Here is a 19,557-nt window from a genome sequence, read left to right on the forward strand (position 1 = left end):
TTTTCATGGAAACGCTACTCAAAAGGAAAATAAGAAATCCCTAAAAGCCTTGTCACAAACACAGATACACACACACACACACACACACCTTCAACCAGTCTTATTTATCATCCCCCCTTCTCCTCTCCCACACCCTCAGTGTCACGCCCTGACCATAGAGAGCCCTTGGTTCTGGGCACCGGCGCAGAGGAGGGCTCCGGCCCTGGAGCTGGGTTGGACGCTGTGCCTGGACTGGGCACTGGCGCAGAGGGCTCCGGCCCTGGAGCTGGACGCCGTGCCTGGACTGGGCACCAGCACCTCCCCAGTCCTGCTCCTAGGCCGGAGCCTTCCTCTGCGCCAATGCCCAGTCCAGGCATGGCGTCTAGTCCCGCTCCAGGGCAGGAGCCTTCCTCTGCGCCGATGTCCAGGCACGGTGTCCAGTCCAGCTCCAAGGCCGGAGCCTTCCTCTGCGCCGGTGCCCAGTTCGGGCGCGGCATCCAACCCAGCTCCTAGGCCGGAGCCTTCCTCTGCGCCGATGCCCAGTCCAAGCACGGCGACCAGCCCAGCTCCAAGGCCGGAGCCCTCCTCTGCGCCTGTGCCCAGCCCAGGCACGGCGTTCAGCCCGGCACCATGGTTGGATCCGGGGTCTGGGGAGGGGCTACGACCCGCACCGGAGCTGCCACCGACACTAGTCACTAGTCAATTGGTTCCCAATTAGAGGCAGCTGGTAATCGTTGCCTCTAATTGGGGATCATATTTAGGTAGCCATTTTTCCCACCTGTGTTTGTGGGATATTGTTTTGTGCATGTTTCGTTATTGGTTTTTGTTTAAAGTTTCACCGTAATAAAGATGTGGAACTTCAATCACGCTGCGCCTTGGTCCGCTCATTACAACGATTGTGACACTCAGGGAACCCCAGGGCACACTTTTCCCAGTCTCCTCTGTAGCTCTGCAACCCTTCCCAATGCTCAACCACCATATTTTGCCAACCCAAATCCATCCCATCACTGAAAGCCAAATTTCCCAAATTCCAAATGTACAGTAACTCCCTCTCCCCCCTACCTACCCACCACACTAATTTGGTAATCCCCAACACAATCACCACTCCTCTCCCAAGTCTGTTAATTGTGCTTTGAGCTTCAGGCACCAAACTCGGAGTTGGGTGGCCTGTGTTTTTTTAGTTTTTTTTTTAGATTGAGCGGTGAGCTAATGAGTGCATTCTGATTATACCAAACGTTAGCAACACCTTCCTAATATTGAGTTGCACCCTTTTTCCCCTCAGAAAAGCCTCAATTCGTTGCGGCATGGATGCTGGCCATGTTGACTCCAATGCTTCCCACAGTTGTGTCAAGTTGGCTGGATGACCTTTGGGTGATGGACCATTCTTTATACTGTGAGAGCAAAATTGCAAGATTGTTATAGTACTGTACCAGGGGGAGATGGCTCCCGTATGGAGTTGGGGGGCCAGACCCTGGTCTCTACACAATGAGGACAGTATTTACTGCAGATACTGTTTGCTGTGAATTATTAGTAACCTTGTGACCCATTCCATACATCTGTTGTTTGTCATGAACATCCAGGAGGATGGACTTTGCTATAAAATGCTGTGGCTCAAACCAGCTTGTTGAGTTCTCAGTGATCACCTCCAGGGGTGGTTACAGACCAGCTCCATTACTGCAGTAATTAAATAATAAAGTTCACTTCTTTTGAAGAAATTTAAATAACTCTCCTTTTGTTTACAATAATTTCACGACAATACACACAGGAAACTGTTGAGTGTGAAAAACATTGCTGCGTTGCTGTTCTTGACACAAACCGGTGCGCCTGGCACCATACCATACCATACCCTGTTCAAAGGCACTTAGATATTTTGTCTTGCCCATTCACCCACGCAAGGCTGCCGGCCCAGACGAAATCCCCAGCCGTGTCCTCAGAGCATGCGCAGACCAGCTGGCTGGTGTGTTTACGGACATATTCAATCAATTCTTATCCCAGTCTGCTGTTCCCACATGCTTTAAGAGGGCCACCATTGTTCCTGTTCCCAAAAAAGCGAAGGTAACTGAGCTAAATGACTAGGTCCACAGACGACGCAATCGCAATCACACTGCACACTGCCCAAACCCATCTGGACAAGAAGAATACCTATGTAAGAATGCTGTTCATCGACTACAGCTCCAAACCCGTCATTAAGTTCGAGACCCTGGGACTCGACCCTGCCCTGTGCAACTGGGTCCTGGACTTCCTGACGGGCCGCCCCCAGGTGGTGAGGGTAGGTAACAACATCTCCACCCCGCTGATCCTCAACACGGGCCCCACAAGGGTGCGTTCTCAGCCCTCTCCTGTACTCCCTGTTGTTCACCCATGACTGCGTGGCCATGCACTCATCCAACTCAATCATCAAGTTTGCAGAGGACACTACAGTGGTAGGCTTGATTACCAACAACGACGAGACGGCCTACAGGGAGGAGGTGTGGGCCCTCGGAGTGTGGTGTCAGGAAAATAACCTCACACTCAATGTCAACAAAACAAAGGAGATGGTGGATCGTGGACTTCAGGAAACAGCAGAGGGAGCAGCCCCCTATCCACATCGATGGGACAGTAGTGGAGAAGGTGGAAAGTTTTAAGTTCCTCGGCTTACACATCACGGACAAACTGAAATGGTCCACCCACACAGACAGCGTGGTGAAGAAGGTGCAGCAGCGCCTCTTCAACCTCAGGAGGCTGAAGAAATTTGGCTTGTCACCAAAAACACTCACAAACTTTTACAGATGCACAATCGAGAGCATCCTGTCGGGCTGTATCACCGCCTGGTACGGCAACTGCTCCGCCCACAACTGTAAGGCTCTCCAGAGGGTAGTGAGGTCTGCACAACGCATCACCGGGGGCAAACTACCTGCCCTCCAGGACACCTACACCACCCGATGTCACAGGAAGGCCAAAAAGATAATCAAGGACAACAACCACCCGAGCCGCTGCCTGTTCACCCCGCTATCATCTAGAAGGCGAGGTCAGTACAGGTGCATCAAAGCGGGGACCGAGATAGAAGCTGTTTTTCAATTTCAATGCCATCAGACTGTTAAACAGCCATCACTAACATTGAGGGGCTGCTGCCATCATACTGACTCATCTCTAGCCACTTTAATAATGAAAAATTTATGTAATAAATGTATCACTAGCCACTTTAAACAATGCCACTTTATATAATGTTTACATACCCTACATTACTCATCTCATATGTACATACTGTACTCTATACCTTCTACTGCATCTTGCCTATGCCGTTCGGCCATCGCTCATTCATATATTTTTATGTACATATTCTTATTCATTCCTTTACACTTGTGTATAAGGTAGTTGTTGTGAAATTGTTAGGTTAAATTACTTGTTACATATTACTGCATGGTCGGAACTAGAAGCACAAGCATTTCGCTACACTCACATTAACATCTGCTAACCATGTGTATGTGACAAATAAAATTATTTGATTTGAATGGCACACACACAATCCATGTCTCAAGGCTTAAAAATCCTTCTTTAACCTGTCTCCTCCCCTTCATCTACAGTTGTGGCCAAAAGTTTTGAGAATGACACAAATATTAATTTTCACAAAGTCTGCTGCCTCAGTTTGTATGATGGCAATTTGCATATACTCCAAAATGTTATGAAGAGTGGTCAGATGAATTGCAATTAATTGCAAAGTCCCTCTTTGCCATGCAAATGAACTGAATCCCCCAAAAACATTTCCACTGCATTTCAGCCCTGCCACAAAAGGACCAGCTGACATGTCAGTGATTCTCTCGTTAACACAGATGTGAGTGTTGACGAGGACAAGGCTGGAGGTCACTGTCATGCTGATTGAGTTCGAATAACAGACTGGAAGCTTCAAAAGGAGGGTGATGCATGGAATCATTGTTCTTCCTCTGTCAATCATGGTTACCTGCAAGGAAACACGTGCCGTCATCATTGCTTTGCACAAAATGGCTTCACAGGCAAGGATATTGCTGCCAGTAAGATTGCACATAAATCAACCATTTATTGGATCATCAAGAACTTCAAGGAGAGCGGTTCAATTGTTGTTACCATCAGTCCTGTGTCATGCCAACAGTAAAGCATCCTGAGACCATTCATGTGTGGGGTTGCTTCTCAGCCAAGGGAGTGGGCTCACTCACAATTTTGCCTAAGAACATAGCCATGAATAAAGAATGGTACCAACACATCCTCCGAGAGCAACTTCTCCCAGCCATCCAGGAACAGTTTGGTGACGAACAATGCCTTTTCCAGCATGATGGAGCACTTTGCCATAAGGCAAAAGTGATAACTAAGTGGCTCGGGGAACATAACATCGATATTTTGGGTCCATGGCCAGGAAACTCCCCAGACCTTAATCCCATTAAGAACTTGTGGTCAATCCTCAAGAGGCAGGTGGACAAACAAAAACCCACAAATTCTGACGAACTCCAAGCATTGATTATGCAAGAATGGGCTGCCATCAGTCAGGATGTGGCTCAGAAGTTAATTGACAGCATGCCAGGGCGGACTACAGAGGCCTTGAAAAAGAAAGGTCAACACTGCAAATATTGACTCTTTGCATCAACTTCATGTAATTGTCAATGAAAGCCTTTGGCGCTTATGAAATCCTTGTAGTTATACTTCAGTATTCCATAGTAACATCTGACAAAAATATCTAAAGACACTGAAGCAGCAAACTTTGTGAAAATTAATATTTGTGTCATTCTCAACTTTTGGCCACGACTGTACACTGATTGAAGTAGATGTAACAAGTGACATCAATAAAGGATCATAGCTTTCACCTGGACCACCTGGTCAGTCTATGTCATGGAAAGAGCAGGTGTTCTGTATACTTTTGTATAACTGTATTCGGAAATAAATGTTTTAATATATAGGACATCTGCAGGCAAGATTCCAGTGAACAGAGTTTCAATCCCACAATTAGCACAATGTATTAGATTGCCGTAATCTGGCAATGTGATCACAGTTCTCTGCCAGTATTTTCATATTTAGTTTGTTAGATGTAGTCAAGGATGCCGTTGGACTGAACGAGAAGTTGCCCTAATAACAGTGTTAATCTAACAAGTAGAAAAATAAATATGGGAATATTATGTGTAATTTACCAAAATCTGTTGAATACTTCTTTATGATTGACTTCATGTCATATAGTTGTTTTTAAATCAGTGTGCATTACACTTATTAAGAGGCAACATGTACCTGTACTGCACAATGGAGGATACCCTTTCCATATTACCTTGCATTTCCTGCCGTCCACCGTCTCCTCGTCGAACTCCTGGCCGATGTGGAAGTTGATCTCGGTGGTGCGGACGGTGGTGGAGGTCTTGATGTAGAACTGCTCCCCGTCCTGACGGATCTCCACGTGAGGCTTGGAGGCAGCCGCCCCAGCCACCTTCCTCAGCATGGCATTCACGCCTGGATGGGCACAGCAGAGACCAGGGAGGGAGAAGGGTAGGAGGAGGGAGTTAGGCCTGATTCAGACAGACAGACACCCCCCACCGCCTAGATCCGTCTGGACCAGATTTACCCCAAAACAGTCCTCGACCTGACCCCTCTCTCACCACCCCACCCTGCCCTATCTCTCTCTCACTCTTTATGGACGTTCTCTTCTCTTGGCTACTTAATCATGTATATTTTCTTACTTTAAAAAACATGATAGGCCAACTGAATGAGGAATAGTTTTTCTTCAACAAACACCAATTAAAAGTGGTAAACCATAATAGTAGAGCATTGTTCTTCTAGTAAGTGCTCTGTGGTAACAAATCTGAAAACTTGAGGAGAAACCGGAGGAATTGTTGGCACTCCGGCCTGCGCAAGAGATTAAGTATTTGGCCTGATTGCCCCGAGGGGAAAAAACAACACTTGTTGTGTGACAGGGCCAGATCTGAATTGGGTTTCGGAGAATCTGGTGGCTGGCTGTGTAAAGCAGTGACTAAGACGCATGGCAAAGTCCTGGCATGAGGGGAGTGCTTTGGCATGCCCTGTGCCACTCTGCAAGTCTGTCTGGCCACCCCTACGTCCTTCCAACTGTCTGAATCCGCCCTACCAGGTCTTGCTGGTCTCTCCCTACCACTGTCCATATTATCTTGCAGGCAAAATGGCCACAGATGATACAGACTGACGGTTGAATTGTGGGCTTTTCAAGGAGGAGGACTCACTCCCAGACATTCACCCTATGGCTTCCCTCAAACATGCATTGATCATCAAGGGCTTTAGATACTTCCCACTGTTGAATCAACTGGTTGAATCAACATTGTTTCTACATCATTTTAACAACAAAAATTCAATGTGATGACATTAAATCAACGTGGAAAACTGATTGGATTTGCAAAAATGTATCAATGTAAGGGAATTTTGTATTTTTAAAAACCAAATTTGAACCTAAATCCAATGACATAGGGGCATTTTTAAATATTTTTTTTCACATTGAATTCACATGAATTCAAAACTAGACATTGAATTGACGTCTTTGCCCAGTAGGTTTCAGCACTTAGCAACTGGTGTAACAGTAGTCTTAACCTTAACCAACTTGTGAATGCAACAAGCAAGACCACGTAACGAGCCATGGACCAGGGTATTGCGTATGTACACTGACATCACGTCATAGCACACAGCACTGGATGTTCCGTGCTGCCGTGCTGAAGATACCGGCATCATGGTCCACCGTGCACCCCCCTCCCTCCCAGTTAACAGATGACTATTGGGACATTGATAGAAACAGGCAGAGCCACTTCGGAATCCACATTAGGCTGATGCACGGCTCTCAGTTAACCAGGCACTTATGCAAGAGGACACTAATGATCTGCAGGGGCAGTTGTGGTTAACCTCTACGGGATCGGTGTCCCCCCCCGCCGGATGGTTGAGCTAACGTGCGCTAATGATTAGCATGACGTTGTAAGTAACAAGAACATTTCCCAGGACATAGACATGTCTTATATGGACAGAAAGCTTCAATTATTGTTAATCTAACTGTACTGTCCAATTTACAGGAGCAAAGTGAAATTTACAGTGAAAAAATACCATTCTATTGTTTGAGGAGAGTGCACAACAACAAAATACTTTTATCACGGCAACTGGTTTGATGCATTCACCTCTGAAGGTAGTTAATGTACTTACATTCATTAATCTTGCTCTGATGTGTCATCCTGAGGGTCCCAGAGATAAAATGTAGCATAGTTTTGATGAAATCCATTTTTATGTAGGAACTGGGTTCTACAGTTTGAACCCCTGCTGTGTCTGCCCCCCCATATCTAGATGTGTGAAGGTTAGTGTCTTTTCTGTAGGGAAGTTAAGTATCCATCTATGACATTCCTGGAAGTGTGTAACTAAAAAAAATTATTACCATATCATTTTTGTATGTTCTCTATAGTTATGTACTTGAAAATGTATCAATTTACCAATTCGGCACATTTGGGCAGACTTTTTTTTATTGTATTTCACCTTTATTTAACCAGGTAGGCTAGTTGAGAACAAGTTCTCATTTGCAACTGCGACCTGGCCAAGATAAATCAAAGCAGTTCCACACATACAACAACACAGAGTTACACATGGAATAAACAAACATACAATCAATAATACAGTAGGAAAATCTATATACAGCATGTGCAAATGAGGTAGGATAAGAGGGGGAAGGCAATAAATAGGCCATGGTGGCAAAGTAATTACAATATAGCAATTAAACACTGGAATGGTAGGATGTGCAGAGGATGAATGTGCAAGTTGAGATACTGGGGTGCAAAGGAGCAAGATGAATAAATAAATACAGTATGGGGATGAGGTAGATTGTATGGGCTATTTACAGATGAGCTATGTACAGGTGCAGTGATCTGTGAGCTGCTCTGACAGCTGGTGCTTAAAGCTAGTGAGGGAGGTAAGAGTCTCCAGCTTCAGAGATTTTTGCAGTTCGTTCCAGTCACTGGCAGCAGAGAACTGGAAGGAGAAGGAAGAATTGGCTTTGGGGGTGACCAGTGAGATATACCTGCTGGAGCGCGTGCTACGAGTGGGTGCTGCTATGGTGACCAGTGAGCTGAGATAAGGCAGCAGAGACTTGCAGAGACTTGTAGATAACCTAGCAGAGACTTGTAGATAACCTGTAGCCAGTGGGTTTGGCGACGAGTAGGAAGCGAGGGCCAACCAGCGAGAGCGTACAGGTCGCAGTGGGGCTTTGGTGACAAAACGGATGGCACTGTGATAGACTGCATCCAATTTGTTGAGTAGAGTGTTGGAGGCTATTTTGTAAGTGACATCGCCGAAGTCGAGGATCGGTAGGATGGTCAGTTTTACGAGGGTATGTTTGGCAGCATGAGTGAAGCATGCTTTGTTGCGAAATAGAAAGCCGATTCTAGATTTAATTTACAGTTTAATTTAGAGTTTACAGTCTGACACCTAGGTATTTGTAGTTGTCCACATATTCTAAGTCAGAACCGTCCAGAGTAGTGATGCTAGACGGGCGGGCAGGTGCGGGCAGCGATCGGTTGAAGAGCATGCATTTAGTTTTACTTGCATTTAAGAGCAGTTGGAGGCCACGGAAGGAGAGTAGTATGGCATTGAAGCTCATCTGGAGGTTAGTTAACACAGTGTCCAACGAAGGGCCAAAGGTATACAGAATGGTGTCGTCCGCGTAGAGGTGGATCAAAGAATCACCAGCAGCAAGAGCGACATCATTGATGTTTACAGAGAAGAGAGTCGGCCCGAGAATTGAACCCTGTGGCACCCCCATAGAGACTGCCAGAGGTCCAGACAACAGGCCCTCCGATTTGACATACTGATACAACATTTTGAACAGTAATGCAATGTTTCATTGGATCAGTCTAAAACGTTGCACGTACACTGCTGCCATTTATTGGCCAAAATGTAAATTGCGCCTACACTCCTAAGTGATATAATGGCCTCTCTCTTGCATTTCAAAGATGATGGAACAAAAAAGAGAAAAGGCATGTTTTTTTTCTTTGTATTATCTTTTACCAGATCTAATGAGTTATACTCTCCTACATTCATTTCACATTTCCACAAACTTCAAAGTGTTTCCTTTCAAATTATATCAAGAATATGCATATCCTTGCTTCAGGTCCTGAGCTACAGGCAGTTAGATTTGGGCATGTCATTTTTGGTGAAAATGTAAAAAAAGGGTCCGATCCTTAAGAGATTGTGGGCACGACTGAACGAAATGCAGAACAGACGGAATGCATGCAATCTCTCTGAAACATACAATCATAACCACGAAGAATGGTCCCCATTGGGTCATAGCTGAACTGTGCTGTGTTGGGTTGGCAGACATCTCACAAGGAAAATGTAATCAAAGCTCGGAGTGGTTCACAGGATCTGTTTGGTGGAGGCTAAACAAGGTCAGTAAACTGCAGCTTGCATATTAAACAAACTTAGTTAAGCTGAGGGACTCAAACAGGTCCAGAACAAGGGGGTCAATTTTCTTTCAATTCAGGTAATTGATTTACAATTCATGAATGGAAWAGGATTGGGCAGTTTTCAAGTTATAGATTGAATTGTAATGTTACTTTTTCTGGTTTGAACTGAATTTGTACCTGGAAATATAGAACCGTAACATGTTTCTGTTAACTGTTTAACAGGCCCCCTGAGCCAATTTGATGACACGCACCCGTCGGATTACTAACTGTTAAACTGTTTAATGGTGCTCACAACTCAAAGCCATCCTCTGAGCAACAAACAAACCCAAACARCCCCATAGAGAATATTCTCACCCAAAACCAAAATGTAACCAGTGTGGTCTCATTGCTTGAGCAGCATGGTACTTACAGTCCAGACACAGAAAGATCCAGCCACACAAATGAGTGACCCAGATAAACTGGTCCAATTCTAAACCATCACAATGATCAGAAAGGGGAAAAAAGCAAGTGAGAGAAAAAAACACAAAAGGCAGAAGAGGAGAGAATTCCATGAAGACCTCCACTGACACTGCTAAYGCATGCCCTACTTAAACGTTAATACATGAGTAATGTTGTTCCCATGCACATGCAGCCGGACCCCGGCTATAACAATACCATGTCTATATCATTGACATCTCCTGTAGCTGAAGGCTTTCCCGCTACAGCTTGCTTGTATGCTCTCCCTCCCTCCTCATTTAGATGAGATAAGACAATAGCATATTGTTGGAAGTGAAGCAATGCCCAAGGAAAATACAAAATATTTTCTTATATGCACATGATGGTTAAAGCTCACGCAGGGATGCACTGTGCAGGCCATTGAAAAAAGAAAGGGATACAAAAAAGAGGGATGAGAGAGACAAAACGTCAAGAAGGGGCTTACCGAGGGCTTTGAGAAGTTCGTCAAAATTCTCACTGCTCTTCATTTTCCAGGTACCGGCAAAGTTGGGCATTTCTGCTGGGGCTGACAGTAAGGCTGTGCCTGCAAAGAACCTGCTCCACGCTCTGTGCTTCCTATACCCTCTCTCTCTCACTCTCCTCCTTTCCTCTGCTTTGCACTCTCTTGTCCACTCACAACCTCTGCCTCTCTCAATCTTCCTCTCTCTCCTTTCTGTATCTCCCTTTCTGTAGCAGCTTCAACTTCCTCTTTGCCACGAGATAAAGCAAGTGTCTCTATTCTTCATACACACCTTTTTCTTACTGTCTGCCTTTTACTCCCTCTATCTCAATTGTAGTCTCACTCTCTGACTCTCTCTCTCTAGTGTCAGTTTTGACCTTGTCTCTGTCAGTAGTTATAGCAAGTGTCTTTAATCTGAATAACTATAGGTCCCTCCCCCTAGAAGCCCTGTCCTATTATTAACGTAAGACATTTGACACAATCTGTTCTGAGACTAGACAGAACACACCAAATTTGTCCTTCCCTAACCCAGACTGGAATTCAGAACCGAGATGACAACCTTTGTAAGCATGTGTGATTTTTTTTAAATTCATGTAAAATATTCATATTTTTGGTATGGTAATCAATTACATTTTCTGATGGAATTAACATTTTAAAGTCATGTCTGATACTTCCAGTAAGTGATTGTGTATTGTGATGGGAATAGTTTTTATTCATGGCCCAATCTTACATGCTTATGGCAAAATCTTCGGATATGGGTAACCCACTACCATATGGTTGGAAATGGAAATCCTTTATTCATTGCATCCTAACTTATTGTATACCTTATATCGCAAATTGGTCCGCTCATATGAATGCTCATATCGCTCTCAATAGTGAAACCTTTACCTTTTGTGGCACACTAAGGGAACCCGTGTGGCTCAGTTGGTAGAGCATGGCACTTGCAATGCCAGAGTTGTGGATTCAATGCCCATGGGGGACCAGTACCAAAAAAAATGATGCACTCAATACTGTAAGTTTCTCTGTATAAGAGCATCTACTGAAATTAAGGGAAAAAAAGTAAATTCTGAGGGCTTCATACAATAAAATATTTTAACTTGAACTACTTTTTAACATATTGATTGATTTGATCTGTTTACCATCACTGAACGATACAATAAGAAGCAACTTTACTGGACAGTTTTTAAAATAATGCAAAATTGTAAACAATAATTACAATTTAAATCATTTATTTCCATTGCCCGTCAAGGCTTCTGTGAAATAACTCAAGTGAAACAGCTCAGCTGGAAAGTTTTGAAAATGCACCACTTTTGGATTAATCGTTTTTTGGGGGATTAAAAATTTAATTTCCTTCACCTTGACACAGTTTGCCTCCAAACTCTAAATCCAATAATCAGGCTAAAACGTTGTTTTTTTTAACAGCTTAAGCAGAAGAAGTAGAAACTCCCCTATCATTTCATCATTACATAATCACCCCCGGAGGACATGGAGAAGGAAGGGAGCGCGTGCTCTAGTTGGAGTAACATCAGTGGTTAATTGTTATGAAAATCTACCAAAAAGAAGTGTAGGTGAATAAAGCTTGGGGTTGTGGTATGAAAATGGAAGGAGAGAGATCAGAGGTTTCTGATCCTCACAGTACGGGTCCCTTAAGCCAGACATGGCAAGCAGACACCAGATGAGCATTATCACGGCTCCAAAGCACTCGGGCCTGTCAAAGAATTCATGCCAGAGAAATCAGGCCTACCTGCCTGGGAGATTAGAGAAGAAGGGAATATATAAATAGATGAAAGAGAAAATGAAAAGTTTCAGACTCAACAAAAGACAAGCACCCCATATCTTTCTCCCCCCTAAAAAAAAGACATGCATAGGCCTACCCCATTGTGAGTTTGGATTAGTACTAGTAGATATATTGCAGTAAAACAAAGATTTTAGGACATTTTGAACCATTTCAGATGTTTTGGTGAAAAGTACATATTTTGTCATGTACTTTGCGCCGAGCAAAGCTGATTGAGTATTGCAACTTATATATTTTTAAGTGAATGTTTGCTGTAAGGACCCATGTCTAAAGTGTACTTGATGATGGATCACAGCAATGACACTGACAATTTCTGGAGCATACAAACTGAACATCGAATACATTGTTGTAACATAGCCGATATGTTGGTTGAGGGAAAAGTAAAGAAAACCATATTGTAAGAAGGTCAAAATAAATAAAAACTTGGTAAGAAAAATCACATCTTTACCCACAATAGAGGAACAGGAAAAGCTAAGTACAGCAAACATGTAAAGGGTTTTAAAAACGGTGTCTTTCTCAAATCAATGCAAACCCATTAACATCAGCTGCATTAAAAAAGTAACCTCTGACGTGAGTAATTCCCTTTTAACATGTTGCAGTTAATGCAAGACATCAACTCATTATTAACAATAATTTCCCAAGTCGACTATAATGAGTCATGTGGATGTGCCTCCCAGTGAGGCAAACCGCAGCACTGAGATCAGTAATGAGGTGAAACAAGCTCTGGAAGCGAAGACCTGTGGCAGAAATGGGCAGAATGAATGCACTTCATTGCTTTTGATGAGCAAAATGTTCCCTGCAAAAAAACATAAATAAGTCTGAAGTGTACTTGATTGAAAGAAACGCTGGTCTGGAAGTAAACACTTATTAGGAGCACAGAGGAACAATGACGCACTTCCTTCCACTAACAACTGCATTTGATTCAGCTCAAGAGCCTTCTGAACATAGAGTACATTCACAAGCACACACACACACACACACACACACACACACACACACACCCACAACACACACACACACACACACACACACACACACACACACACATTTGTTTATTATGAAGTAAAAGACTTTGTGGAGATGGTATGATGTGCCCATGTGCACTGTTGTGAGCATGTGTTGCAGAAACAATTAACCAACCCCCCTTAAACTTCAAACGGCTCGACAACATCCGCTGAAAAGGCAGAGCGCGAAATTCACAAATATTTTTCCGAAATATTTTACTTTCATACATTCACAAGTGCAATACCCCAAATTAAAGCTGAACTTCTTGTTAATCTACCCATCGTGTCTGATTTCAAAAAGGCTTTACAGCGAAAGCACACCATATGATTATGTTAGGTCAGAGCCTAGTCACAAAAAACATACAGCCATTTTCCAGCCAAAGAGAGGAGTCACAAAAAGCAGCAATAGAGATAAAATGAATCACTAACCTTTGATGATCTTCATCAGATGGCACTCATAGGACTTCATGTTACACAATACATTTATGTTTTGTTCGATAAAGTTCATATTTATATCCAAGAATCTCAGTTTTTTTCTTAGTTTTTGGTCAGTAATGTTGTGCCTCGAAAACATCCGGCGAATTTTCAGAGAGCCACATCAATTTACAGAAATACTCATCATAAACTTTGATAAAAGATACAAGTGTTATGCACAGAATTAAAGATATACTTCTCCTTAATGCAACCGCTGTGTCAGATTTCAAAAAAGCTTTATCCGAAAAAGCACACCATGCAATAATCTGAGTACGGCACTTAGACACAAAAACAAGCATTACAGGTACCCGCCATGTTGTGGAGTCAACAGAAGTCAGAAATAGCGTTATAAATATTCCCTTACCTTTGATGATCTTCATCAGAATGCACTCCCAGGAATCCCAGTTCCACAATAAATGTTCGTTTTGTTCGATAAAGTCCATCATTTATGTCCAAATACCTCCGTTTTGTTAGCGCGTTTAGTTCACAAATCCAAACTCACGAGGCGCGGGCAAGTCCAGGCGAAGTTCAGACGAAAAGTCCAAAAAATGATATAACAGTTCGTAGAAACATGTCAAACGATGTATAGAATCAATCTTTAGGATGTTTTTAACATAAATAATAATGTTTCAACCGGAGAATTCCTTTGTCTTTAGAAATGCAATGGAACGCAGGTCGCTCTCACGGCCACGCGCGTGACCAGCTCATGGCATTCTGCCAGACATCTGGTTGAAACAGCTCTCATTCTCTCCCCCTTCACAGTAGAAGCCTGAAACAAGGTTCTAAAGACTGTTGACATCTAGTGGAAGTATATGACCCCATAGACACTGTATATTAGAAATACAATGAGTTGGATTGGCAATGGATTTTTCTCAGGTTTTCACCTGCCATGTGTGTTCTGTTATACTCACAGACATCATTCAAACAGTTTTAGAAACTTCAGAGTGTTTTCTATCCAAATATACCAATAATATGCATATATTAGCTTCTGGTCCTGAGAAGCAGGAAGTTTACTCTGGGCACGCTTTTCATCCGAAAGTGAAAATGCTGCCCCCTATCCCAAACAGGTTTTAACAGGGATACATAGAGACATACATGGTTATAACCAAAGTGGCATTAAAAGGACCAGTGTTGGACTTACCATTAGGCAGAAGAGGCAATTGCCTCAGGCCTCACATCATCATGGGGCATCATGAGCAGGGCATAATAAAAAATAGTAATCATTAAAAAAAATATATACTTTTTCCGCTTGAGGCCCCCCCATGCTCTGTCGTGCATTTCTTTAGTAAAAAGACAGGCACTGCTGATATTACTCATCGAAGCAGAGGCACAGGACGTGTACACTATATATACAAAAGTTTGTGGACACCCCTTCAATTTACTGGGTACGGCTATTTCAGCCACACCCGTTGCTGACAGGTGTATAAAATCAAGCACACAGCCATGCAATCTCCATAGTCAAACATTGGTAGTACATAGACTTACAGAAGAACACAGTGACTTTCCACATTGGCACTGTCATAGGATGCCACCTTTACAACAAGTCAGTTCGTCCAATGTTTGTCCTGGTCAACTGTAAGTGCTGTTATTATGAAATGGAAATGTCTTGGAGCAACAACGGCTCAGCCTCGAAGTGGTAGGCCATCCAAGCTCACAGAACTGGACCGCAGAGTGCTGAAGTGCGTAAAAATCCCCTGTCTTCGGTTGCAACACTCACTACCGAGTTCCAAACTGCCTCTGGAAGCAACATCAGCACAAGAACTGTTCGTTGGGAGCATCATGAAATTGTTTTTCATGGCTGGGCAGCTGCACACAAGCCTAAGATCACCATGTGCAATGCCAAATATTGGCTGGAGTGGTGTAAAGCTTACCGCCATTGGACTCTGGAGCAGTGGAAACGCGTTCTCTCGAATGATGAATCACGCTTCACCATCTGGCTGTCCTACGGACAAATCTGGGCGAATCTGAGTTTGGCAGATGCCAGGAGAATGCTACCTGCCCCAATGCATAGTGCCAACTGTAAAGTTTGGTGGAGGAGGAATAATGGTCTGGGGCTGTTTTTCATGGTTTGTGCTAGTTCCAGTGAAGGGAAATCTTAACGCTACAGCATACAATGACATTCTAGACAATTCTGTACTTCCAACTTTGTGGCAACAGTTTGGGGAAGGCCTTTTCCTGTTTCAGCATGACAATGCCCCCGTGTATAAAGCGAGGTCCATACAGAATATTGGTTTGTCGAGATTTGGTGTGGAAGAACTTGACTGGGATGAATTGGAATGCAAACTACGAGCCAGGCCTAATCGCCAAACATCAGTGCCCGACCAGTGCTCTTGTGGCTGAATGGACGCAAGTCCCCGCAGCAATGTTCCAACTTCCCAGAAGAGTGGAGGCTGTTATAGCAGCAAAGGGGGGACCAACTCCATATTAATGCCCATAATTTTGGAATGAGATGTTCGAAGAGCAGGTGACCACATACTTTTGGTCATGTAGTGTATGTGTAGCCCATGTATCTGATACTGTCTGGCCAAAAAGAGTATGGAATGTCAAACTCTTTTTGGCCTGACAGCATCAGGTACATGGGCTACATATAGTAAGAGAGAGGGGAGCTGCTTTGCTTGCTCGGATGCTTTCTCTAGTGTGACAGTTTCAGCTAGAGCTCTGCTGCCCGATCCGAGCCCCGACATTATAGATTGTGTTGGGGCCGGGTAGGGCCTGTTTTTTCATCAATAACTAGGGTACAGGTAGGGCTCGGTATCACTAACATTTTGAAGCTGAACCCTTTGCTCATGCTCTGCTGAGCAATACAGTCATATCTGACTAAGATCATAAAATGGTGTCAGAGGTGCTTCAACCTCGTCAAATTTAAGACAGGAGAGATTATTTCACATACACTAATAATGTTCCTTGAGTTTGTCTCGTCAATGAGCAGAGTTGGCCAAGCGGAGCCGTTGCTATGGAAACTCACACACTCAGAGCCGCCATGAGCAGAGTGCATGCAGAGCGTGCTGCCTTGTGATCTCGTTGGTCTCAGTATGTGTTTCACCTGTGCTGGCCCAGCTGGTTTTTAATTTAAGAGCTACTTAAATTGGAAAAGAGCTGTTGGGAGAGCTACACCTCACGTAAACTGAGGCGCGATTACCAGCTCAACCTCTTTAGTTTGAAAGAAGCCAGAGGTTTTGTGTTTCCGCTGTTTGTTTTGCTCCATATTCTTTTTCCACCCTATACTAAATTGGTTTGGGTTTTTATTTTATGATGTCTTTTCGGAGGCAAACCTACAGATCTCGGATCTTAATATGACCCATTTTGTCGCAGGAGGAAAATAATCCTGCAGCAGGAGGATTTGAATAAATATTTTAAACCTATTATCACCGCCAGGGGGCAGCTGGAAGCTGTGTTTGTGGGCTACACAATGCATACCATACCTAGGGGGCTATGGTTTGGGGAAGGCTCTGCAAACCAACCGACCTCATACCGTCAAGAATTCTCACAGTTTGCACATGCATTGTGAACTGCTGTAACTCAGTGGTCTGAGCAGCACACTTTGGCTCCGGGCATCACGAGTTCCCGCAAAATGCTGGCAATTGTTTTGACACTTTGTATGAATGGAAACTAATATGTTGGTGTAGCATACTGTTATTATTTAACCAATCCAAAGGCTGCTGCCTACCTGCCTCCAAAGGCACCTACCTTAGTAGGTAGCACTTTTCCAGTAGGTTACTACCATTTGGGACGGTATTCGAAGGCAGCATCACGTGATAGTGCATTCACATTCTACCGAGCGTGAGACGTTTGTAGCCACTGTAGTGCTAGTTATTCAGTGAACAACTATCCCAAAATGTAAATATGTAACACAAATAACATGTTACAGAATCGATCTCTGTAACGTCACCTCTTAATAAATGAAGTTGACACAGCAGAATAATTATCCTACGCTATATGGTCCTCCTCTCGCATATTACTTGGTCTGCTGCTCCATCATTGTGGATATGACAGGTAAACTTGCATGCATGAGATCTTATAGGCTACGATTTGAGATAGCTAAATAAGCTATTTTACTGACTGTTTAAGAATGATTAATAGCCAGAATAGCGGTGTTTCACTGTGAAGTTAATATTGAATTAGAGCTGCTGTTTTTTTTCTAATGAGTAGACTAGCATTGTGATAAATTCACACATCTATCACACCCGTGCCATGTTATTAAATTACACCATTCAAGATAACATGGTTTATTAATATTCGTTGATAATTACTATTGAAAATCTAACTAGATTAGAAAGCCTAGGCTACTTCACCCTAATGTAAGCTAAATACTGGCAGTCAAAAGTTTGGACACACCTACTCATTCAAGGGTTTTTATTTATTTTTTACTATTTTCTACATTGTAGAATAATAGTGAAGACATCCAAACTATGAAATAACACATAGAATCATGTAGTAACCAAAAAAAGTGTTAAACAAATATTTTTATATTTGAGATTCTTCAAAGTAGCCACCCTTTGCCTTGATGACAGCTTTGCACACTCTTGGCATTCTCTCAACTAGCTTCATGAGGTCGTCACCTGGAATGCCTTGTTCAAAGTTAAATAGTGGAATTTATTTCCTTCTTAATGCAACCCAATTACCAGCCTCAGAAATTGCTGCCCAAATAAATGCTACAGAGTTCAAGTAACAGACACATGTCAACATCAACTATTAAGAGGAGACTGAGTGAATTAGGCCTTCATGGTCGAATTGCTGCAAAGAAACCACTACTAAAGGACACCAATAAGAAGAAGGGGCCAAGAAACACGGGCAAGAAAAAGCCATATCTCTGTCTAGTGTCTGTGCTCTTTTGCCAATCTTAATCTTTTATTGGCCAGTCTGATATATGTATTTTTCTTTGCAACTCTTCCTAGAAGGCCAGCATCCCGGAGTTGCCTCTTCACTGTTGACGTTGAAACCCGTGTTTTGCGGGTACTATTTAATGAAGCTGCCAGTTCAGGACTTGTGAGGCGTCTGTCTCTCAAACTAGACACTAATGTACTTGTCCTCTTGCTCAGTTGTGCTCCAGGACCTCCCACTCATCTTTCTATTCTGGTTAGAGCCCGTTTGTGCTGTTCTGTGAAGGGAGTCGTACACAGCGTTGCACCAGATCTTCAGTTTCTTGGCAATTTTTCCCATTGAATAGCCTTCATTTCTCAGAACAAGAATAGACTGACGAGTTTCAGAAGAAAGTTATTTGTTTCTGGCCATTTTGAGCCTGTAATCGAACCCACAAATGCTGATGCTTCAGATACTCAACTAGTCTAAAGAAGGCCAGTTTTATTGCTTCTTTAATCAGGACAACAGTTTTCAGCTATGCTAACATAATTGCAAAAGGATTTTCAAATGATCAATTAGCCTTTTAAAATGATAAACTTGGATTAGCTAACACAACGTGCCATTGGAACACAGGAGTGATGGTTGATGATAATGGGCCTCTGTACACCTATGTAGATATTCCATAAAAAAATTATCTGCCGTTCCCATCTACAATAGTCAATTACAACATTAACAATGTCTACACTGTATTTCTGATCAATTTGATGTTATTTTAAATGGACAAAAAAATAGCTTTTCTTTCAAAAACAAGGACATTTCTAAGTGACCCCAAACTTTTGAACAGTAGTGTGTGTATATATATATAACGATTTAAGATGTCTTTGGTACATAATTGGTTCAAATCATACTTTATGTGCTTGTATACTTGTCACTAATTTACCTCCAAAGATATTTCACTACCCCCCTAAAGAAGGTGGCAGCAATAGACCTTATGGGTGAGTCTGCCAATAAATGTAACCTTTATTTAACTAGGCAAGTCAGAAGAAGGAGTAGTGGTAGTGGTAGTGGGATATCGCATTTTGCAACGTGGTTTAAAAAAGGGGGACACAGGAAATTAGTTTAAAGAGTATATTGAGTAGAACGTCATTAGATATAGTCTCAAATATTTMTTTGTATTTTTTA

At 42.9% G+C, this 19,557-nt stretch overlaps 1 protein-coding gene across 1 annotated transcript in view; it reads right to left on the minus strand.

Annotated features, from left to right (window-relative positions):
- crabp1a (cellular retinoic acid binding protein 1a) overlaps window positions 1–10,681 on the minus strand; it is a 30,556-nt gene extending 19,875 nt beyond the window's left edge. The window contains exons 1-2 of the mRNA XM_023984826.2: window positions 10,288–10,681; window positions 5,243–5,421 (exon numbers count right to left, since the gene is read on the minus strand). Of these exons, the coding sequence (XP_023840594.1) occupies window positions 5,243–5,421; window positions 10,288–10,357 (249 nt within the window). The 5' untranslated portion in view covers window positions 10,358–10,681. The remainder of the gene's footprint in view (window positions 1–5,242; window positions 5,422–10,287) is intronic.
- Window positions 10,682–19,557: the final 8,876 nt, after the last annotated feature.

Source organism: Salvelinus sp. IW2-2015, linkage group LG4q.1:29 (assembly GCF_002910315.2).
Source record: "Salvelinus sp. IW2-2015 linkage group LG4q.1:29, ASM291031v2, whole genome shotgun sequence".
In the NCBI taxonomy this organism is placed as follows: domain Eukaryota; kingdom Metazoa; phylum Chordata; class Actinopteri; order Salmoniformes; family Salmonidae; genus Salvelinus; species Salvelinus sp. IW2-2015.